The 24,929-nt window shown below is 38.4% G+C and overlaps 1 protein-coding gene across 12 annotated transcripts in view; it reads right to left on the reverse strand.

Moving 5' to 3' along the window:
• Positions 1-1,529: 1,529 nt before the first annotated feature.
• The window catches only part of PAPS1 (poly(A) polymerase 1), a 35,963-nt gene continuing 12,563 nt past the window's right edge, over positions 1,530-24,929 (reverse strand). For 5 of the 12 annotated variants that reach the window (XM_088853454.1, XM_088853451.1, XM_088853453.1 and 2 more), the window contains 8 exons: positions 7,734-7,847; positions 7,452-7,514; positions 6,783-7,112; positions 5,852-6,016; positions 5,540-5,758; positions 2,693-3,241; positions 1,887-1,960; positions 1,530-1,749 (listed from right to left, as the gene is read on the reverse strand). In XM_088853454.1, coding sequence (XP_088709580.1) covers positions 1,704-1,749; positions 1,887-1,960; positions 2,693-3,241; positions 5,540-5,758; positions 5,852-6,016; positions 6,783-7,112; positions 7,452-7,514; positions 7,734-7,847 — 1,560 coding nt within the window. In that variant the 3' untranslated portion in view covers positions 1,530-1,703. Of the gene's footprint in view, positions 1,750-1,886; positions 1,999-2,692; positions 3,242-5,539; positions 5,769-5,851; positions 6,017-6,782; positions 7,113-7,451; positions 7,515-7,733; positions 7,848-24,929 lie in introns of all 12 variants that reach the window. The other 7 variants (XM_088853458.1, XM_088853455.1, XM_088853457.1 and 4 more) reach the window with 3 other exon arrangements.

Here is a 24,929-nt window from a genome sequence, read left to right on the forward strand (position 1 = left end):
TGGGCATTAGTCAAATTACGGTTCTAAAAGAGGCGTGATCATTTGAGATCAAAACCTATTTTAAATCCCTAATTTAACTGATCCTCACAACCTTTATCGATCTAAAATTTAACCATTTATTGCCCAAGCAGATTTAATGAGATTTGACTTATAAACAATGATGTTTTGAGTCATCCACAACGCTTGCCATGGGTGGAGCATGGGTGGTTAATTATAGGATAAAACCCAATCCAAGTAGTTTAACATCATACAATTTAAGGCATGTAACAAGGACCATATGTCTCATTGTTTAACATCATGCTACTAAGACGCTTTTGGGGTTTGTACATTGTGATTTTCATCAAATCTATTTGTTTGACAGTTTTAACCATAGTACCCTTTCGTGTTTTCACCACATCTATCTATAAAGTAGGTGCCCATGAAGGATTTCACCTTTCTTCACATATAACTTCTTATTTTGAGAATTTTGCATGTGACGCCTTTTTAGGTTTTAGCCATCTTATCTTTTTTTCCTTTTCTTTCTTTTTTTTTTTTTAATTGCTTCCTTTTCTTTTCTTTTGTTTTTTTATTTTATTCCTCCTGGGGAGCTATCCTAATAAGCAATAGGACCATGAGACACCGTATAGTTTTAGGTCTAGTAGCCATAATCACTTTGGTTTTGTTCTAGAGCATGCATAGTTTATGGATAATACTTCTTGAAGAACCATCTAGTTACAAGATGCATCATGTCCAAGGCTTTGTGCCAGGAGATAGGCCCACTAGAATTGCTTTCTTTACCACAAAAGTTCTTTCCCATTTTGGTTCACACTTGCCATGGGGCGTCCAACCGTGAGGACCAACTTCCCTTGTTTGAATGAGCATATTTTAACCTTTTCGTCGAGAACGTATAGGCTTGATAAGCTTCTAAAGTTTACAAGGTTACAATTGGGCCAATTATTGCTTGTGAAGGCCATCTACTAAAAAAAATTTATCCACAATAAAAAAATATGACATGTTTCCAATATTATAAGCAAATAAAAAATGACGTGTTTAAAAAATTAAAAACAAAATGTGACATTTCCATGTGTCAGAACCAGTTAGATTACATCAGAACTCGTTCCATGACGTTCGAACTGTCCAGATCCTGATATATTACAGGATCTAAAACGATCATATTAATTCTTGATCTGAATTGAATGAATCCAAATCAGATTGTAAAATTTTTAAAAACTAGCTTGAACACTTCCTTAACCACCTGAGTTCAAATCTATCGAATCTATCGGTCAAAGACGATCATGACTTCCTTGTATCAGAGTAAATAGTCTCATTATATACATTCCGTTATATTATACCATTCATTTAAGAAATGCAAGCATTGCAATTTGGCAACACGCACTACAGATTCTCCAATTTACGATATAATTGGCAACCGATGATTGGATCAATCATTTTGTGTGTGTGTTTGAGGCGACTTCGATATTCAGATCAAAACAGGTTTTAATTACAGGGCTGGCTCCATGCTATACTTGAGATTAGAAGGAAAAAACAGATTACTAGAACCACCAAACAACTTATTTGCATTCTCTCAACTGTGTATAATACAGACGCACATTCATTACTTGAAAAAACATAACTTCCATCACAATTTTGAACGTAACTTAAGCAATCGCGCATTAGCCATCAAATACTGCTATTCATTGCAAAAGCTGCACAAGGGTGGGGAGCTATGTGCTTTTGGCAGTTGTTTTCAAAGACGAAGCCAAGCTCAACCTGCATAAAAATAAAAAATTTAGCAAATGAACAAAATTTTACACCGAAATAGTCATAAAAAACTAAATGGACACAGACTGTCATAGAAATTCTTTTTCTTCCTCTTTTTTTTAAACAATACGAAGAAGTGTGTTCACCTTATCAATGGCTTACGCGGGGTTTCAGTTGAAGTAGATGAAAAGCCAACCACTGGAGCAGAAAGTTCAGAAGGCTATTATCCAGAAAAAGAAGTGTCTCAATACCATGTTCCTATCACGTATAATAAAAGAATATCACAAATTGATTAAGTCCCTTTAATGGTAATACAACGACAATGATGGTGGATTTGTTTTTTAGTATGGAAATTTGGGCCATGTGAACCCCAGAAGTTCTGTCATGGCAGTTAAATGTATGAACCCCCTCTGCTCTCACTCTCGGCTGATATGCAAGTAATAATGACTCGAACAAAAAATAACATGTATTTGTCTCTTGTATCCTGTATCCTCTCTCTCTCTGCACGCTTATTTTTGTAAGTCTCTTCAATTCAACGTTTTTTGGTTTCTCTCATTTTTCTTCTTTACTTATTTGTGTAGTGTCTTTTAATCTCATTTCATCGTTGAATTTATATTCTTTTGTGTCTCTATTCATACTGTTACATTTGAACTTCAATTGCATTTATTTTTTTTCAATTCATGTTTCTCATTGAGATTTATTGGTTTTTGTGTCATAACCAAGCAATGGTTCCCACCGGTTTCTTCCATTGTTTACCAATTATGAGGAACACAAGTAAATTTGCAAGTGCGTTACGCTCATATGTGGATGTGCATTTGCATTTGCTAGTATGCATGTCGAGATCGAGAGATCAAGAGATTGAGAGTGTGTGTACTTCGGCACTTCACCGGCCTGACAAGAAAGTAAACGAGAGAAATGACAGAAAATATGCCACTAAATTAGAAGCTGGTACCTCAAGCTCCTCTAAGATCCCATTTTGGAGGCCACTTCCAAGTAACGGAGCAGATTGCGAACACATGCCAAAATTCTTTACAGGAGACGCCTTGACAACCACAGGTTCAGCAAGCCTGCTCCCCAAATCCTCTGGTGAATCCTTCAATTGACCCATTGATCCAAAGTCTTCAAGCTCATCAAGCTCCTCTGGAATGGGTTTCAGGCCATTAGGACCACCACTGGTTATCTTCTCAATGGCAACATTTTCTTCATCTTTTAAGCATGAATTCTGGGTCTCAGAAATTGGTCTAACGGCCAAGCTGACACCACTGAAATCCTTTGTGGGAGATAACCGTCTCAACTTCATTGGTCCATTTTTCATTGGTCCATTTTCGACTTCATCCCTTTCAACACCCACACTTGACTTGTCTCCTTGAGCCAGGTCGGGAGCCTTTCGTTTTGAACCAACTTTCTTAACCTCTCCACCAGCAGTTTTCAGAGGGCGAGAAGGCCGAACTCCTCCAGGGAAAACAAAATGGGGGACATTCCTACGCCGTATATGGGAGACCTAGATCAATTAAGCAAACAGATAAGTTCAATTCTTTTTACCCTTTTGGCTTTAGCCTGCCCCTTGACTATCAAACAAAATAAATAAAAAATAAAAAATAAAAAAAATGTTTCAGTTACATCAATTAAACAGAAAATGGAGCTATAGCCTGAGGTCAGGAGACTTGGTTTTAAAAATGAGATAGGGCTCGAACGACAATTATAGGTAATGATACAGGCTATGAGAATTGGTTATAAGTGCTGGTAGCAGTACACATTAGTTCAATCCTTTTTACCCTTTGGGTTTTAGCCTGCCTCTCAACCATCAAACAAACTAGATAAAAAATATATAAAAAATAAGTAAATAAATAGTGTCTTAAAATGCGGGATGCGACCAAAAGCGGTCGAGGGACCGATGCGGTCCGGATATGGGTGCATCGTGATGATGCGGTCAATAAATATAAAAAAATTCTAAAAAATCTAAAAATATAGGTTAATGCATAGAAAAAAAGATGAAGGTGAAGTATGTGATAGTAGTTATTTTAGTTTAATGGTTAACTCCAAAAATATTAGTTGTCGGAGATTCTGTATCCGTTATCCCCTGATACAAACTAAAAACGTGAAACTAGCTTCATAAAACATTCAACAATCGACAACTATAAACACAAATTTACAACTACAAACTTTAAAGTTACAAAATAGTGATACTACAAACCAAACGTCCATGTCTCTATGAAGATTAAAGAGTTTTGAAGTCAAACTCAAGAAGAATTAATAGTTAATACAATCATCCATTCATCATAGAAGTCATCTTGAGAGACAATTTTGAAGTATCAAACAATCACCTAAACTTTGAACCCCCCGATGTCTTGTCACAAATTCACTTAAGCTTCCCCAAATCAACAACCAAAAGGTTCAAATCAAGATCCAAGTATCAAACAATCCCCAAATCCAAGATGTCAATAAAAAACAATTTCTGCCTTTTTTTTTTTTTTGGCTCGATTTGATCCTAAAAAAAAACCACGAAAGTGGCCGTAAATGCTCGTTTAGGGGGTTTAATACCCCCAAACTATTTTCCCCAATTTTTCATGGTCAAAAGGCTATTTTGCCCATCCCCGAGGGGCACAATTGAAAATAACATCGCAAAACAGTATGCGACCAGATGCGCTACGTGGCTCTGAAGCGGCGCATATGAGCCCGCATACCTCTAAACCGCATATGCAATCTTTACCGATGCGGTGACCACCGCATACTGCCTAATGCGGTCGCATATGCGGCGATGCGGCTGCATTTTAAAACGCTGTAAATAAATGGTTTAGTTGCATTGACTAAACAGAAAATGGAGCTAAGGCCTGACATTAGGAGACTTGGTTTTGGACAAGAGATAGGGTGGTACTGACACAGGTTACGAGGATCAGTAATAAGTGCCGGTGGTAGCACACAAGGTTTAAAGAGTGCTTTTCAGGGGGGAAACAATATTGAAATGATTACTAGAAAGAAAAGTTTTAACATGTTTCAATGCCATTGGTACATCAAGTGTTGTCACAGTTTCAGAAATAACATCCGTTGATTAATAGATACACATTGCATGGTAAATTACACAATTTTTTTTTTAGTTGAAATTGTTCACAATAAATTACCGATATATACAATAAATTACACTATTTTTTAACAATTAACTTTCAAATTAATTGCACTACATATACAAGGAAATAATGTACAAATCCACTAAGAGATGTAAATTAAAAAAGAAATGAATAGGGTTTGCATCTCCAACTGCATAGAACATTTGTACACGTTTCTATGATACAACACTGAGTTTCTGCTGCATTCATATGCATTTCTAATAACTATTGTAAACATTTCAAATAGGCCAGAAATCAGTAATATTTTCCCAGAAACACCCATAATACGGTTTTATACCAATACCTGAGGAGGGTATATGCACAATCAGTTGCAAACCTGAGAGGGGTGCTGGTTAACTATGGTTGGAATTTAGTTTACCACAAAGGTAACGAGCCAAAGAGCAAAACCAATATTTTTCTTTTGGTTAGGAAACAACAAAAATAATATGTATAGAACAGAATTTGAAAACATGGACTCAGGCTCGGTCCTGAACCTCAGACTACCACTGACTCGGCCAAGTCGGACATTCCGAGTTGGCCGAATCAAGTAAAAAACATGGACTTGGTAAGACACCAGATTTGTGCTCTTTTTCGTCCCCCAGCAAAGGTAGTTGGTCCAAGTGACTCAGGCAAGTCCAAGTCCCAGTCAGCAGTTTTTCAATCACTATTCTAGAAAAATGATATGTGAGCCTCACCTGGATATCCATTCCAGGTTTCCAAAGAGTATACATTCCTACAGAGTGTTTAAATTCTTCAACAGTGGCCCTGATATCAAACTGCTCGCCTTCAAGAATAGGCACTCCTTTCTTGCGCTGTAGACCCATGAAGTAACAGCAATGGAACGTTCTGGATTTGTCTGAAAAGTCATTTGGGTGTGGGTGACATTGAAGCATCCGAAATGTGTCCCTCTCGATCTGTTATTGACTTAAAAATATCGACTACATGAGAGCCATGAAAGGAAGACAATGAACGCAACGAATAAGCAAAGAATCAAGGAGCCACCACACCTTAAGCGTAAGTTGGCGTAGCCGAGACTCAACCCAACCCTTCCACTTCCGAAGGTCGTCTTCATTTTCTGCTGTGACGTCAATCTCCAGATAATTTTTGTATGCTTCAAAGAATGGGTAAGGCTCAAAAAGAGTACTCCAGTCACATTTGTTAATCTCCATGGCCTGCAGGGAATTCCCCACATCAAATCCTTCTCTCAATGCCTCTCTCTCGTTCTCTCTCTCTCATCTCACTAACCAGTAATAAACATACAAAAACGAAAAATGTACATATCGGGCATCAAATTCCAGTGAGGTAAGGCAGTGGAAGCTCCAATAATTCTTAAACTACTAAATTGAAGGGCTTAAATTATCAAACCATACAAAAGAAGCAACATACAAGGAAAGCAAAACTAGCAAGAAAGAGGCTCCTGATAAACCAGAGTTATTTTTCGTCCTCATGTATCTATCGAGTAGAGAATTACTCACTCGAAATTAACTAGTAAACTATTGTAACAAGAATCAGACTCAGAGATCATCCTATAAGCATAAAAGCCAGAGAATATTATCAATCAAAAAACATAGTTAGTAGCTTAAATGGACACATACGCACACAAAATCACTGGTAGAAGTAGTTAAGAATTTCCAGTGGTGGGACATGCGAAATCAGATTCTGTAATAAGTCCTAACCTCATTTTTCTAATGAAAAACTACTGGGGACTTAGAAAGACATTCATGGAAACTCATGATCAGTCTCATAGTAAGAGAAAATCTCAACAAACATGATTTGCTGATTTCAATGCTACCATTTTAATCACCCTAAGGTGAAGTGCTAATAATTAGTTCAATTCAGTGTCATTGCGTTATTCACACTTTCAGCAAGGAAAAGAATACCTTCTAATGGCACTTTCCTAAAACATAACTTAAAGAAAAAAAAGAATGTGCTACAAACCTCACAAATTTCGTTTCCACGCTGAAACTCTTCCATCATGACTCGTAGAGTACTCGAAGATACATTGTAGCTTGAGTTCATACAAGGATATGCAGGTGTGATTATAGGCATTTGATGAAGCTTGTCTCTAGGATTTTTTCTTGGATCCCAAACCGGAAGGCCCAAAGTACCCTCCTCAATTGCACACAGCATCACAGGATTTGGCCACCGCCATTGGGTGTAAACACGGAAGAAGCGTGAAACCAACATACTTGGTAAGGCATTTGGGTATAGCTGGCAAATTCGGGCAACAAGCAATGCCCAATTAATGCCACCAAGGAATCCTGCCACCTGTTCAAGAACACAAAGATGGCAATCCCACCAAGATTCAAATTCTTGGATTCCAAATAATCTTGTGATCCAAAACAAGGCCTTCAAGCGCTTGTTTCTTGGTTGAAAGAATAGACGGAAAAAGGACCAAAATCGAAACTGCATCCACTATCAAATTTCAGCCAAAATCATCTCAATTTGAGAAAATGCCAAAAAAAGCCCACAACGTTTTCAAATTCGGTTGATTTATCCAGATAAAAATGTGTTATCAGTTTGAGCTAGTATATAGCAAAGATGGCGGCAAATGATTTTGACCAAGTTCTAAAATTTGCGGAAGCCACTTCACAGAGCAAAACTTACATTTGAATAAACACCACGGCGTTTAGCCCAAAACCTCATGCATCTCAAAGTTGTACGGAAACTCTGTTTAGATACAAAGGAAAGAACCAGTATCATTGTCTCCAAGTATATTCCACGCATTAATTTGTGCGCTAAAGCAGAAATTTTATCACATGCTTGTACTATTACAAATACGACATAATATTTGTCCTTGCATTCTGCTCTGAACCGCACCTTTTCTCACATGCTTGTATTCTTATAAATTGGCACAATACACAAATGAAAAATCGATAAAAATTGAACCTGGATATTTGGCACCAAACGCAGGATCTGATCAGTGACTCTGCAACCATTGAGGCTACGAACTGTCTGCTCATCTGCATTCTGAAGTATTGAGTCCTGAGAGATATCTAAGTCCTGCACCAAGCAATCAAATTCAAGAAGAAGATTCATAAAGAATTCTTTCAAGGAATGGCCACAGGAAAAAAAAACTAAAGCAATTATGATACATGAAATATGATGTTAATTACAAAGCAAACTTGCTTCATCACTTAACCCCAATTGTACAAGTAGATAAAGTTTGCAGGGTTGCATAAGTTCATAGGATGTTATTCCTTAGATGTGTGGAAATATTGTTATTAAAATTACAGTAAGGTTGTTTGAAAAGCAAGAACAGTTACATACATACACATATACATACATATATATATATATATATATATATATATATATATACCACCATGCCATTATAATATAATGAAACCACATTTCTAGAAAACCATGTTTGTGGTATTTGCATGACCCCAAATTTTGTGCACACACTCTCTTCATCGCAATAATCAATTCAAAAAAACTAATAATAATTTGCACCTTATATATGGTCAAAATGAGTCCTCTCCACCAATGAATCTAGACCATCCATTTGGTGAATTTCAAAATCTAGGCCTTTATGAATTCAAAATCAATTTTTTCTTTTTTAATATTGTTAATCTAATGATAATAAAGTTACCTAGAAATTTTGAAAGGAAAAAAGATCCTTGTAAGGCCTAGATCAGAGCATCTCACCAAAATGGATGGCCTATGTTAATTGGGCTAGAAAAACACTTTCTAGGTTGTGTTTTCAAAGTTTTCCTTCTAGTGATTGTTCACTAGAATGAAGAGAGTGTATATTTAAAATTTCGAGACCAACAAATGACCCTAACATAGCTTTTGAAGATTGTTTCAATATATTACTATATAGCCGTTGCATGAAATCACTCCCCATATATATATATATATATATAGGAAGATGCTACAGTACGCCGACGGGCTTACCGTAGAGAATACGCCCAACGGCCCAGATTGAATCTGGGCCAATCTAATGCTCACGGATGCCTAATAGTGTTTAAATTTTAATTGTTTTTTACAAATTGCATTGACCTGAAATTTTTTTCGTGTGTTCATTAAAAATAATAGAATCTACAAAAAATATCAAAAAAAATATTTTACATGAAAAAATTGACCAAAATGCCTCCCAAAACATTTCAAGGGTATTTTGGTCAATGTTTTTCATGTAAAATATTTTTTGATATTTTTCGTAGATTCTTCTATTTTTTATGAACACACGAAAAAAAATTTCAGGTCAATACGATTTGTAGAAAAAAAATTAAAATTCAAACACTATTGAACATCTGTGAGCGTCAGATCGGCCGTTGGGTGCATTCTCTACGGTAAGCCCATGGGCGTACAGGAGTTTTTTCCATAGGTATATATATATATATATATATATATATATATATATATATATATATATATATATAGAGAGAGAGAGAGAGAGAGAGAGAGAGAGAGAGAGAAAGAGAGAGAGGTCCCCCCTTATTATTTTGACACATGTCTTTTCCTTAAAGATTTTTTGTTAATAATTTCTATTTTATCCTTATCACTATCCTTATCTCCCCATAATTTTTCCTTTTTTTCCATCTATTTTTTATTTATCTTTAATATTTTATTATTATTCTACTTTATGGGATTTCTTCTCCTCATGATTTTGGAGATTAAGGCTGGAGAGAATTGGATTTCACATGAGCCACTTATTCTCATCTCTTTATGTTTTAGGAAGAGATATACTTAGCCTCTCTCTTCTAAATTTGGTCTCTCTCCAAATCTTTAGAAAGAGAGATGCTTTAAAATTTATCTATGACTATTCCTATTTTATGGGATTTCTTCTCCTCATAATTTTAGGAGATGAAGGCTAGAGAATTAGATCCCACGTGAGTCATCTCTTTGATTGTTTAGGAAGAGAGATTTATTTCGCCTCTCTTCTTTATTTGGAATCTCTGCAAAACTCTAGGAAAAGAGAAACATTTCCTCTCTCTCTCTCTCTCTCTCTCTCTCTCTCTCTCTCTCTTCAAGCCCCAAACTGTTTTGACCATAAACTTCATAACAACCCCATGAAGGATCTAACATCCTTACTCCTTTCTGCCCATTGTATTTTTGTTTCTAAGATACTATATGCATGACAAATGTCATAATCACAACTCAGTAGCTGAGCTACTAATTGAAAAGTCGTGTGTGCCATCTCAAGATATTGGCAACAGCATCCAAGCTCCATAAGACTAAAAGAGGCAAAAGTCACGGAAGCTTGCCTAAGTCATAACCATCAGGCTGAAAAGTCCCACACACAGACACTACAGGACCTCAATACTCCAACATACCAGTTCGTTCACCAACAAGCCCCGATAAACCATGGTAAGTCTCGAGAAACAAGAGAGCAGGGAATATCCAACGTAACCAACTTTCCCATTCCACTTGACTAAGCCACACAAACCATACAATACAACTAATGAGACCTATGGGAGTCACCCATGGAGAATTTTGAATAAGGCCAGAGCGCTATATGCATTTGCAGTATCATATTAATCACAACATTCACAGCATGCCCTTATAATGAACTTCTCAATCAAAAGCCAATTAATCTGTCCCTTTGCATTGATGGACATTGCTATTAGAGATGCCCCATCTGTCTATTATAAGTCTTAATATTCCCAGTCTTAATGTAGAATCAATACCTCTTTCTCTCTCATGGTTTTATCATAAAACACCCACTCCCTCTCTATATAAGATCATACACCCTCACAATCTAATGTCACATAGGTCAGAATCCCAAATTTCGTGGTCGTTTATAATCTTAGTGATCGAATCTAAGGGTCCCTCTTTAAGGATGTGAGCCAGTGGTTAGATATTTTGTTGGTTTAAACGAAGAACAGAGTATGTACATGATGATGGTGTATATTGTCTATATTTTGTTTATGCTTGTTTTGGCCAATGGTGACCGTATATTTTGTTCATGTTAACTTCGATCAATAGTGGGAACTCAACTGCTTGATTCCATTCTTTAGTAAAAATTTGGTTGTCTCGATATATATTAGGTTGTTTTGGTATGTAAAAATAAGAGAGTTAGCATTATTATACTATTGTACTACAGACCAAGTGAACAAGCATAATTAGCCTATATATTTAATGTTTTCACACAAGAAGCAAGAATAATTTTTCATGGTTTTATTTGATACCAACCATATTTTTATACATTTCTATATTGATAAATAAGGAAAAAGCTAGGATTAGCCCACTAGCTCATATGAACATATGAGCCCAACAGCCCAGATTGAATCTAGACCGATCTGACGATCACAGATGTCCGGTAGTGCTTGAATTTTATTTTATTTTTTACAAATCCAAATCACTTGAAATTTTAGGTGTGTGTTCTTCTCATCAAGACGCACCTAATAAAAATATAAACAAAAAAAAAACCTTATTTGCCAAAAAAATGACCAAAATACCTCCCGATACTTTTCGGCGGTATTTTGGTCAATTTATTTTATGTAAAATATTTTTGTGATATTTTTCAAAGATTCACCTATTTTTGATAAACACATGCCTAAAATTTCAAGTGATTTGGATTTGTAGAAAAATAAATAAAATTCAAACACTACCAGACATCTGTGATCGTCAGATCAGCCCAAATTCAATATAGGTTGTTGGGCTCATATATTCATATGAGCTAGTGGGCTAATCCCAGCTTTTCCAATAAATAATATCTGTAGATATATTATTCATTAAACAAGATAATGGTGGTGATAATAATGGTTTTAAAATGTGGCTGCATCAACGCATATGCGGACATATAATGCTATATGCGCTGCCCAATGCATCGCATGGTCCCGCATATGCGCTATGGAGAGAAGTGCCTGCATATGTGTCGCATCTCTCTGCATACGGGGCCGCATCCCACATACACCGCATAATCTGCATATGCGGCTCGCCAATTTTGTGAAAAAAAAAAATCCTCGAGCAGGGGCATTTTGGACCTCTTGAACCCCAAAAGTGGGGGGAAAGGGTTTACGGGGTATTAAACCACCAAATAACAAAATACAGCCACATCCATGGCTTTCTTGAATGCGATCGATTAAAAAACAATATTTTGTGAAAATTGTTTTGGGTGAAATTCTTCACTTTTTGAATTGTTTGATGTTTGTTTGTTGATTTGTTTGTTTTGGTTGTTGATTTGAGGAAGTTTAGGCGAAGTTTTGACAACAAATTGGTAACTTTTTTTCCTTCTACAGTAATACTTTTTTTTTGGGGCAATGTCTTCTTCCCAATCTTCAAGTAATAAGGATCCGCCATGGAAATATGCTGAACTTAAAAATCCGAAAGATCGAATGTGTGATTTGTATGCTTTATGGAATACTTATATATGTGGGATTTTTCGGCCAAAAGAACACTTAGCCAGTATTTCTGGGAATGTAAGAGCATGCCCACAAGCTACCAAAGAGATAAAAAAGGAGATTACGGAATACATGGATAGCTTGAAAAAGCACGACGGGAAGAAAAAAATGGAAAAAGAAGAATTAATTGATGAAATGCAATTATTTGATGATGATAATGATGAGGAGGATATATCAGAAGATGCAATGAGGCAAATGGGTACTCCAATCTCAAGAGAGAGGGTTATAAATATTGGTGGTAGTGTTGGAAAAAAAACACCTCTCTAAAGGGCCAATGGATGCTTTTTTCACCCCTAAACCCGAAATTTTGGGTCAGAAGAGGAGGAAAAAAACAAAACCAACCACAATTGAAAATCTATATAAGAAAAAAGAGAGGAAAAAGGTATGTAAATACATCGCAAAGTGGTTTTACATGGCCGGCATTCCTTTTAGTACTATAAACCTCGATAGTTTTACATGTATGGTCCAAGCAATTGGGCAATTTGGCCCAGGACTTAATCCTCCTTCACTTTATGAGATTAGGGAGCCCTTATTGAAGGATGTTGCATCTAATGTTAACAAAATTTTGATTTCTCAAAGAGAAGGGTGGGAGAAGTATGGGGCCACTATGATTTGTGATGGATGGTCCAATGGGAAGTCGAGGTCATTCATTAACTTTTTCGTTAACTGTCCAACGGGTACCTTTTTTGTTAAGTATGTTGATGCATTAGACAAGTCACATGATGCTATACACTTATGTGGCTTGATGGATGAGATTGTAGAGTTTGTTGAAGAGAAACATGTGGCACAAATTGTCGCTGACAATGGTGCCAATTATAGTGTAGTTGGGCATTTTTTATTTTGAAGAAGACGCATATGTTTTGCACTCCTTGCGCAGCTCATTGTGTTAATCTCATGATTAAGGACATGGGTACAACATCTTTACTTAGTGGGGTGATTTCAAAAGTTGAGTTTGTCGTTGGATTTATTTATTATCACACCCATAGTTGTTGGAACGCCTGGGAACCCGAATTGTTTGGCCGGCTAGAAGATTCTTGTCTTAGGAATCGTTGTCGGTACAATAGGAATTGCTAGAAACGAGATTCCTAGTTTTTTAGAATCGTGTTTTGACCGAAATAGATCCAAGTTTCATCCACCTATGGAATCGAGATTCTGTCCTCCTTGGAATCGGGATTCCCATCCCCCTGGAATCGACACTCCAGGAGTCAAGATTCTTTAATATGTAGAATCGAGTTTTCGACATCTATGGAATCGGGTTTCTGACATATTTGGAACATAGATATGTTGTTGTTTCGAATCGTGATTCTAACATATTTGGAATCAAGTCTTTAAAGGATATAAATCAGAGATCCATGCCAATTTGATATTGAGATTCACAATAACATGGACTGTGGAATGCGTTTGACGACCCCTACTAGGAATCAAGATTTCATTTTTATGGAGAAGGAAGCCACAAGCACATCTTGAGCATCAACTTTAGAAACTATATTGGATGTCTTTTATTAGAAGGTTTATCGAATTTTAAAGTGATTGTGTTGACTATTGAACTTATGGTCATTATATACAAAATTTTGATTTTGGCTTCATTCTTATAAAGACAAAATAGGGTTATCCCTACGTCATGGTTTTACTTTTAATTGTATGTGTTGTATTTACCAATTATATTTAAAATTTAAAGTAAAGGCCATCCAAGGTGGCACAAGTAAAATAATGAAACCTTGCAACCACTAGAAGCATTTGAAGGAAGATTTCTACTCCAATTAACATGGAATCAAGATTTAATCCTCGCTAGAATCCAAATTCGATATATTTGGAAACTTCTACCCGTAATTAATGGGTTCAAGTTTTAAATATGTTGGATCGAGATTTCGAAATTAAGGAATCGAGTTTCCTTGGTTCCGATAAACGGTTTCTAAAGATGTGTCGAATCGAGATTCCGAAATTAAAGAATCGAGTTTCCTTGGTTCCAATAAATGGTTTCTAAAGATGTGTTGAATCGAGATTCCGAAATGAAGGAATCAAGTTTCCTTAGTTCCATAAAAAGGTTTCTAAAGATGTGTCGACTCGAGATTCCGAAATTAAGGAATCGAGTTTCCTTGGTTCCGAAACAAGGTTTTCGTGGAGATTCCTTAACGAAAATACGGAATTCAAAACGGAAACGCGAGGTCGGTGGAGAGATTCTAGTAACTATGATCACACCATAATCCTTAGCATGATGAGGACTTTTACAAAGAACAGAGAATTAGTGAGACCGGGTATCACTAGATTTGCCACATCTTCCACTCTTCAAAGCCTATGCAAGCATCAAAATGCCTTGAGGACCATGTTTGCTTCAGAGCAATGGAGTCAAAGTAAGTGGTCAAAGCATCGGGATGGGAGAAAGACTGAATAAATTATTTTGAATGTATCTTTTTGGAATCAAATATATCTTGCATTGGAGGTGGCCGGCCCTTTAGTGAGAGTGCTTCAATTGGTTGATGGTGATGTGAAGCCCATCATGGGCTACATACATGAGGCAACGGCTAGAGCAAGATGAGAGAGAAAAGTCCTTAAAGGATGATGAAAATAAATGCAAGACTATAATTGGAATTATTGACAGGAGATGGGATAACCAGCTTCACAGGCACCTCCATTCAACCAGTTACTTTTTAAATCCATCTCTTCACTACAAGCACGTATCCATTGAATCTGATCGTGTAATAAATGGTGGGTTCTTAGATGTGCTTGAAATATTGGTCCCTGAAAAAGATATCCAAGATGAGTTCCAGAGCCACGAATTGATTAAGTTCAAGTTAGCCTTGAGAAACTTTGGGAGAGAGATTGCTACTCGAAATAGGGAATCTACAGATCCAAGTAAAGGCCAAAAGTACCCTTCTTAATTTCTATTTTGTTTGCTTTACAACTTTTTACTAGTTTAAGTAGAGTTCCATTTATAAAAATAATAAAATATTTATACAGTCACATGGTGGGCATTATAGGGAAGCGAAACATCAAATCTACATCTCGCTATTCGAGTGTTGAGTATCACATGTAGCTCATCTGTTTGCGAACATCATTGGAATGCATTTGAGCATATAAGTCCTCAATCCTTATTTCTTGGATTTCAACTTCCTAAACTTAACTTATCTAAGAAGTGTAAACGTAGAAACAAGAAAATAGCATTTCTTACTTTTGCTTGTTTCTTTGTTTTCTACCATAGCTCCATACCAAAAAAAAAAAAAGGTTGGAGCAGAGGAAGTTGAATGATTTGGCTTATGTGCGATATAATGAGCGGCTTAGAGAGAAGTATCAGAAGCGCATGGAACTCAACCCTATGGAATTGTATGAAACTGATGGTGATTGCACACGTGAGCGGACCACGGATCCACCATTAGAACATGTGTTAGAGGGTGAGGATCTTACTTGGCTTGATGTCGAGCTATCCACAGGGGCTAATGAAGAAGAACCGCCTAACAGTAGAGCACAAAGGAGTAGAGCTGGGTCTAATCGCATATCAGCTCCTAAGGTCAAGGAGGAGGAGGCTGACATAGAGGAGACCGAGGAAGAAGAATACGTGGAAACCGCCAAGAATGATAGTGATGGTGATGCACATGGAGCCTCTCAGGATAATTTTTCTGATTGTGATTTGAAATTTAGAATCTACTCTCAAGACTTGAGAAATGATGATGATAAATGATTGTATTGACTCCTGAGTTTGACTTTTGAACTCCTTAATCTTCATAGATTTTTTATAGGTATTTTGTAACTTTTAAGTTTGTGCTTGCAAAGTGCTTATGGTTGTTGAATGTTTTATGAAGCTAGTTTCAAGTTTCTAGTTTCTATCAAGGGAGGGTAGATACAGAATATCCAACGACTAATAGTTTTGGAGTTAATGAATAAACTAAATACCTACCATCACATATATCACCTCCATATGTCTTTCTATGCATTAATCTATTTTTTTATATTTTTTTGAATTTTTTTATATTTATTGACGCTAAACGACGATGCACCAGCATTGACCTCCATCATCGCATCAGCCCTCCCAATACATATGGCTGCATCCCACATTTTAAAATATTGATATATATATATATATATATATATATATATATATATATATATATATATATATATATATATATGTATATATAGGTAAAGGATGGGGTAGGCCAGCTCGCTTATTGTGTTGAAATAGGCCCAACGACCAAGATTTTGGAGGAGGCCATCTATGGTTGTGGTGGAAGCTTGAGAAATTCGTGGTTTTAAAAAGGTAAAACCTAACAACTGACAAAATCTGACATCAAGATAACTCTCTCTCTAAACCCTCTACCAAATCTCTCTAAACCCATCCGTCTCTCTCTTCCTCACTTCGTCTCTCTCTAAACCTTCCACCATATCTCTCTAAACCAATCCGTCTCTCTCCATCTTCCTCACTTCATCTCTCTCTCTCTGTAACCCTGTACCACATCTCCTACCCATCTGCAACAATAATTCCTACCCATCTCAAGCCAATCCACAGCTCTCTCTCTCTCTTCCTCACTTCGTCTCTCTCTAACCCTCCACATATGGTGCACCCATCCCTCTGCAACAAAAACCTCTCCAATTTGTATGAGAATATGTTCAAGCTATTCTATCCAAATATCCATCCTAACCTTTTAGAATGGTCTCTTGCCTTTAAGTGATTAAATGTGGAACTTTTCAAAGGCATTATGCCTACCCAAACACCAGCCTGTGATTTCAGTTCAGGTATTGCCCTAATTGGGGAGATTCATAGAAGCAAATACTTCATCACCCAACACTTGAGAAACTGCATTGGCACATGATAGTCATGAGAACTGAGGCATTTCAGAACGCATCAAAACGGTGATACGAACAATAAACCTCCTAAATTATGTTTGTGTTGTGAATGCAGCAAATAGAACGTTCCATTAATTCCTAAGATCTCATCCGTGTAAAACATTTGCCCGAGGTTCAAGGCCACGCTATTTTTGTATGTCCAAGAAAATGGTTGATTCAGAGAGGACTAACTTGGTTTATTTTTCAAACAAAAAATCAAAAATGAATACAGGAAATTACTTTTATATATAGTTTTTAATATTGGCAATATTTTGAAAGTTTTCCCTATATTTTACCAATGTTTCCAAAATAATGTGTGGCATTAGCTCCAGTTCAGCTTTCAATTTTGAACCCAAAGCTGAAGACCCTTTAAACCGAAATACAACGAATCTAACACGATTCCATGACTCAGATTTAAACTACTTGAGTTGCTCGGACCCAAAAGGTGAATGGCATGGGAGAGCTTTAGGGAGAGAGAGAGAGAGAGAGAGAGAGATTGAAGAGGGTTAGAGCAAATGAGAGTTGCAGTGAGATGGTTGATATCAGAAAATGAGAGAATTTTTTGTTTCAGAGAGATGGGTACACCATATGAGGACGGTTAGAGAAAGAAACGAAGTGAGAAAGAGAGAGAGAGAGCTGTAGATAGGCTTAAGATGGGTAGGAATTTTTGTTGCAGATGGGTAAGAGATATGACAGAGGGTTAGAGAGAGAGATGAAGTGAGGAAGAGAGAGATGGCGAAGTTTAGAGAGATATGGCAGAGGTTTAGAGAGAGACAAAGTGAGGAAGAGAGAGATGGATGGGTTTAGAGAGATTTGGCAGAGGGTTTAGAGAGAGGAATCTTGAGGTCAAATTTTGTCAGCTGTCAGGTTTTACCTTTTTAAAACCATGAATTTCTCAAGCTTCCACCACAACTGCAGATGGCCTCCTTCAAAATTCTGGCCGTTGGGCCTATTTCAACACAATAGACGAGCCGGCCTACCCCATCCTTTCCCATATATATATATATATATCAATTTTATTGAAATATTTTTCATTTATTTTAATTGTGTGTGCCATTTGAAATAATTTTCATTTATTTTATTTGTGTGCACCAGTTTTGATGCAAGGATGCCCCCAAATTTCATGTAAAAATCATTTGCAGTAAACATAACAAAGCAAAAAAGAAAAAATAAAATAACATGTATGGACCATCCAACACCCATATTCAATTTGGGTATTGTGTGTACAAGATCAAATATGCGAGTGCGCATAACTCATCTTTTTCCATTCACGCAAGTGCATGCACTCCCCCATTCACGCACAGACATACAGAAACATATACAAATTTCAGGAGACCAATACCTATCTACCATCAGTCATCTTTCTCTTCTTTTGTTTTTTAATTTTCAAGAAAGATGATAAATAATAGGGAAAAGGTTTTTGCATTGTTAGAATTTTTTATTTTATTTTTGTTGCTTAACAATGCAAACTTGTAACGCCATGCTTTGAGAAAGACACCAAGAATTTCCTACCCCACTTCCCCTGCTTTCACTAACTCCATGCTTTGAGAAAGACACCAAGAATTTCCTACTCCACTTCCCCTGCTTTCACTACTACACTCAATCACCTCAAGTCCCAGCCCCTCATCCGAAACAAACCCATTTTTCCCATCACTGCGACAAATGTTATGTTCCTAAATTCAACCCAATCACGCTAGCCTAATCCCCCTCCCCCAGCTAAGCTCCCAAATCATAAATACAACCCAGCCAATATTCGTTTGCCACAGCTATATCATAAATTCTAAAAACTTATTAAGAGGCCAACCATAACTCCCCCTGCATCCCCTCTTAACCCTACAAATCTCCACCACCTTTTTTCACCCTCCCCATTGCCGTTAAATCACATTCCTCCACCTCCCTTATATAGAGCTATTCCCACCTAATAAAACTCATCATTCCACCAAGACCAACATTAACCAACACCCAAACTGCCAACTCAAACTAGTCCCCCTTGAAACCCCAAAAGCCAATGATCTCCATAGTCAAAATCCTTCCAACTTCACCCTATACATCCAATACTCAACCCTATTCATCCAGTATTCAACTAAACCATGCCATATCCATATTTAGGGTAGCCATTTGCAACACAAGCTAGATTTCTTAAAAATTTCCTTCATGGATGGGTTTAAACCTCGTTAGGCACGACTCCAAGAATATTCAGATATGGGTGGCTTCCATTTGGAATTCCAAGCTCATCACTTGCCAACCCCTCTCCAATAGAGACGACCGGTTGTCCTTCCCCTCCAAGGAGCTAAGGGAACAGCTAGCGAAGATTTTTTTTAATAGGTAACCTTAGTCTCAAGCCTTAGTGCCCTGCCTTCTCAACAATCAATCCTCATCCAAGTCTAGATCCATGTTTAGGTTATAGCTATCCATTCTAGTCACTTTATCATTTACAAGGCCATTGAAGACCTCTGTGGAGGTTTCTTGAGTGTCAATTGAGTTTCTCAAAAACTCCCCCTTGGCTCGATTACTCTCCAAGTCCAATCTCCTTTGCTAGAGCTTCTTAACCAATCCACCTCTCTCAAATATGGTGGTCATTCTTACATCAAATTGGTTCAGTCTCAAGAAGCGAAACCCAGTGTCATGCACCAGCCATTGCAAACCATCTCCACTATCCTACTCCTAGGCCTCAAGAGGATCACCAATTCAATTCCAATCCATCAGACCATGCTCATGTGGCTTGGATCACAATGCTACATGGAATCATAGAGCACGTGGTCGGTCTGCTACAAGTCTCCCTACAGTTGACCCCACACCCAACCCTCTATTGGAGGCCCCTCTCCACCTAGCCAATCAATCGTCTGACACATCCTTTAATGCGACCTTTAGTGGTGCTCCACCTCTTGTCGTCTTTCATACTAGCCCAACTGTCACCCCTTCCCCATTCCCAATCACTCAATCCATCTGACTTGAAGGTTGATCCCACTCTCAATGCTCGATCTGATGCTCCGAGACACGAGATCTCAATTCCAGGCATTCCTTTGATTTAGGAATCTCGATCTGTGAAATTTAGGATCTTGATCCACGAAACTGAGGATCTAGATCCCAAGTTAATGGGATACAGATCCCTATTTTCAAAGTCATGATTCCATGAGTAATGGGAACCTAGATTCCAAATAATGTGGGCAAATGATTACAATAAAAACTTCATTCAAATGGGAATCCAAATGTAGTATCAAACACAACCTGCATTTGGTATGTGCCTGTCTGTACCACTAACCCAGCATCGACCATCTGTCCTCAAGGACGGTTGAAAAATAGCTGAGTTCCAAGGACCTGAAATCACTCAAAAACATGATTCATCTCCACTGTCCAACTTAATAACATATAGTTGATAACTACATGTGTATTACACCACACAGGATGTGTATTGTATGAATTTGAGCTGAAAAAAGGTTAAGTATATTGAAAGGACATGATGGTCACTATGAAATGCTTCCTCGTTGTTCTCATTCTGTCATTTCAACTATTTCAATTCACCTTCAGTAGGGGAGTTTATTTTTGTCGATGAGAGAGAGAGATCACATCCCCATCAAGGAATTTAAAGGACACTGAGCTCTGTTCATGCCTAAGGACTAGATATTTAAATCCTCCTATTCGATTTTCAGTTTCGCCTCTGAAATGATAACAACAAGGCAAAGAGAATTATAAAGGCAAGGTTCTTCTATTAAGTGATAATACTTATTTTTAAAAAAAAAATCAGATAGAATTGATCATATCGTTCAATGGAATTCGTTCCCAAAGTAGAGCACATAGTCGTGTGAACTCTGGAATACTCGATCCTAAGCTTGACGGATCATGTTCCTATATAGCATAGGGTCACTCCAGGACTAATTTAGATCACACTCCCTTAATGTTGGGGAACTCGATCCCTTTATCTCATGATGTAAAGATATTGATTCCTTATCTACGGATCTTCGAGCCTGCCTCGATCCCCACAGTCCCACTTCTAATCCGGGAGCCACCCTCGATCCCGTTTGGCCGTCCACATAACTATGATCTGACGACCTATCAACGCATGAAGATTCCTAAGTGGCATCTGTCTATCGCTCCTCTTGTCGTACATAGCAAGCAGCCATCTCCTCTTTCCCGAGGGACACATCATTCTCCTTCGTTGCAAGCTGCTCTGCCTCTCTCACCATCCCCCTCCTCACCTAGTGATAACTCTGCTTTGAGCGCATGTAACAAGAACAATGGCGACAACATGGCAATGGCTGCAGACAGCCTAGGTCCCGCGAGAACACCTCTTCATCTTGTCTCCCCATCCACATCATCAATGGTTGTCTTTGTTGAAGGCCACCCATTGCCCTCCTCATACTACATTACATTTGCATTTAGGGAGTCAGCACCTAGTATAGGTAAGGCTAGAAACTATGTGGCAGCTGCTCGAGAGACCCCGCTTCATGAGGAGCATGCTCTTTCACCTCACCTGGTCCCCATCCACACCAGCACCATGAACCTGCACAGAAAGGCAAGTGTCACCTGCCTCACATCCCATCCTACACTCACTCAAGGAAACATTAAATGACCCTACCCCAGCTATTGCCACCTATGCTTCAAGCCACTTGGCTTCCCCACCCTCAAGCCCCCCTCTCCTTCTCCCCTTTGTCTCTCTCAAAAACCAAAGCCCATCCAATGCTCATGGTTCCTATTTCTTTTTTGGACTGGAGGTGAATCCTATTTGAGAAAGAGAGGGGTACCATACCTCCCTCTGCCCACCCCCACTGCCACCCAAAAAAAAACCCACCCATCTCTTTTGTCAAATAATTCCTCCAACATTGCCTCAACCTCCCCCACTTTTTCCTCCGCCACTTGACCAAACATTCAGCCCCCCTCTCACGTCTCAACCTTCCCCCAAATATGCTTCTCCTCCAGTTCCCTCCTATCTAGCTGTTCAACCCTAATTCTTGGCCCACCTCTCCTCTAGACGGTTTCCCGGACATTTGACTTATCCCTCCAATTCGGAACCATGAAGTACTTCATATGGTACATTAGAGGTCTTAGAGACCCCCTCAAGAAGATCTCCTTTCCCCACTAAATCTCGTTTGAAGCTTTGGCCATCTTGAAACCAAATCATCCCAACCTGCCCTCTTTGATATCCACAATGTTTGGGGTGGACGCCCTTGTCAGTGGACTACCCTTGGTCCATTGGTGCCTTAGTTAGAATCTAGGTCATGTGGCACCCTTCCTTTCACACTCCTAAAACTAAATCTATTGGATCCTACTTGGTATCCATTATCTTTGACAGAAATTTTGGAGGTTTTCTTTGGAAATTCACCGCTATGTCCCCAACAAACCCGAACTTACAGAAACTTTCATAACCAACTCAATGTTGTTGCCTCCACCACACCAAGCCCTTAGGTGTTTGAAGAAACTTTCAACACCATTAGATGGACTCACAAAACTAATAGCCACGCCAGAATCACAAGCTCGAATGACCGGCTTCTCAAACTTCATTGCCCAGAATAACCTCTTAGATATCCCTCTCAATGGCCTAAACTCAAACAGCTACCTCATTTCCCGCAAATGAGATAATTTCTTGGTTCCCATTCCACCCTCCAAAACCTACTTTGGATCACAAACCCATCCTTTTGCATACCAAGCCACCTTTCTCTATGCCTAAATCTTTCAAGTTTAAACTGGCCTGGTTGGAATTGCCTGACTTCAATAATTTGATTAGATCATGGCAAGTGTCCTGGCTTGGTTTCAAGCAATAGAAAACCTTTACCTTCTCAAACAAACAATCAAACAACAAAGCAAGATCATCCCAGCAAATTTCAATCCAACGAAATACTCCTTTAGGGAATTTGTAAACTTGACTCCCTTCAAGAGTTGAGACCTCCCTACCCCTCCAAATCCTCTAGGAAGAAGAAAGGTCCAAAGTAGTTTCCAAGAAAGGTCCAAAGTAATTTCCAAGACCTCCTAAAAAAAAAAGGAGATTTACTGGTTTCAATACTCAGAGTCAAATGACTTTCAGCTAGAGACCGAAACACGGCCTTTTTTCCAAAAATTCGCCAGTTCAAGATGGAGAGGAAACTTTATCAGCCAAATCTCTAGTAAGAAAGACATTATGTAGGCAATTGTTACTACCATCATCTCCTTTTTTCAAACCCTCTTCTCAACTCAACCCGGTTCCCTCCCCGTTATGTCAAATCTCTTTTCCATTTCCATCTCCCAATACCAAGCCAATTGGCTCAAAAGACCTCCAAACCAAAAGATTTTTCCCAGGAAATTGAACCTCCTGACCTGACTATTCCCCAATCATCATTTTCTCCAAATCCTAGCATACCGTACCCCCAAATTTTTAGCTTTTACCAAAGAATTCTACCACAGAGGCATCATTAGCAAAGAAATTAAATACTCATTGCTTTAACCCTAAAGTTGAGGGTGCAAGCGATATCAAGGACTTCAGACCAATTAGCCTTCTCAATTCTTCCTACAAACTTCTAACCAAAGTCCTAGCTACTGGGCTCAAGTCGGCCCATGGTGACATTATTTCTCCTAAGCAAAGTGGTTTTATCAACAATCTCCCTATTCTTTGATGAAACATATACAGCTCAATCCATTTCAAAAATCTCATGAAAACTCCATGACTGATTCTTAAATTAGACTACGAGAAAGCCTATGATTCAATGGACCGGTCGATCCTCAACCAAGTTTTGGTAAAGATGGGTTGTGGTGAGAAGTGGAGATATTGGATATATATTGGATGAATATCCTCTTCCTTTTTCTCTATACTCTTTAATAGTTCTCAAAAGGGCCACTTCTCTTCCTCAAAAGCTCCTTACCAAGGAGACCCCATCTTGCCCTTTCTATTTGCAATTGTGGCCGAGTTTTTCAGTGGATTCCTCTCCAAGCTTCATTAGTGCGCCATTCTTTCTAACTTCGGGCCTTCTAGATCTAGTGATCTCCCATCTCCAATATGCAAACAATACCCTGTGTCTTTTGCCAACACCTCTAATTACGATTTCTTAAGTCAACTATCTTTGGCTTTTCCAACATTGTTCAAAGTTTCCACAGGGATGAAGGTCAATCCGGCTAAATCTAAACTAATGGGAAATGCAGTTCCCCCTATCCCATCTTTGCTTTCGCCTCTAGGCTTGGATGTGGACAATTCTATACCAGCCAAATGTCTCATCCTCCTCTAGTGCCTACACAAACCTCGAAAGTCTCTAGGACCCTATCCTTAAATCGTCTCATGAAATCCTTCTTGTGGTCGGGTGACACCTCCAAGCACAAGATGCATCTTAGCTCCCGGAACAAAGTTTGCCAACCTAAATACTTGGGTAGCTTAGGTATCAGAAACCCAAGCTTTATGAACCTGGCACTGCTGGAGAAATGGTGATGGCGCTTTGCCAACAGTGATTGAAATTGCAGCCGCATCAGGCGTTATGCATTACACATCACAAATGCCCGCATATGCACTTTGGAGAGATGCGCCCGATTATGCCAAGAATCTCTGCATAGGAGGCCACATCCTACATACGGTGCATAATCTCGCATATGCGGTCCGCCAATTTTTATGAAAATGGACCCCTCGGGCAGGGGTATTTAGGATGTTTTGACCCCCCGAAAAATGGGGGAAAGGGTTTGGGGTATTAAACAAAGAGGGTTTGACCCTTTCCTCTAGCAAGCAGTTTTCTGTCACCAATATGGATCTGACCCACTTTGTTGGTTCCTTAAAGAAGGCCAACCCAGTACTCTATAATTATAAAAGTATCTATGCATGGCGTCAACAATTTGGCTTTCATTGGATCCAAGGTGAACTGAGGAGATCGAGTATCTTTGTAGTCTGAAACCTCAAAAATGTGGCCAAATTTATTCCCAATCACCCGCCTCCCAAATGCCACGGTCTCAAAATGTTTTGAGTTTTTTT

The sequence above is a fragment of the Amborella trichopoda genome, chromosome 12, assembly GCF_054954075.1.
Source record: "Amborella trichopoda isolate Santa Cruz 75 chromosome 12, AtrichopodaSantaCruz75HAP2 v2.0, whole genome shotgun sequence".
Classification (NCBI taxonomy): Eukaryota; Viridiplantae; Streptophyta; class Magnoliopsida; order Amborellales; family Amborellaceae; genus Amborella; species Amborella trichopoda.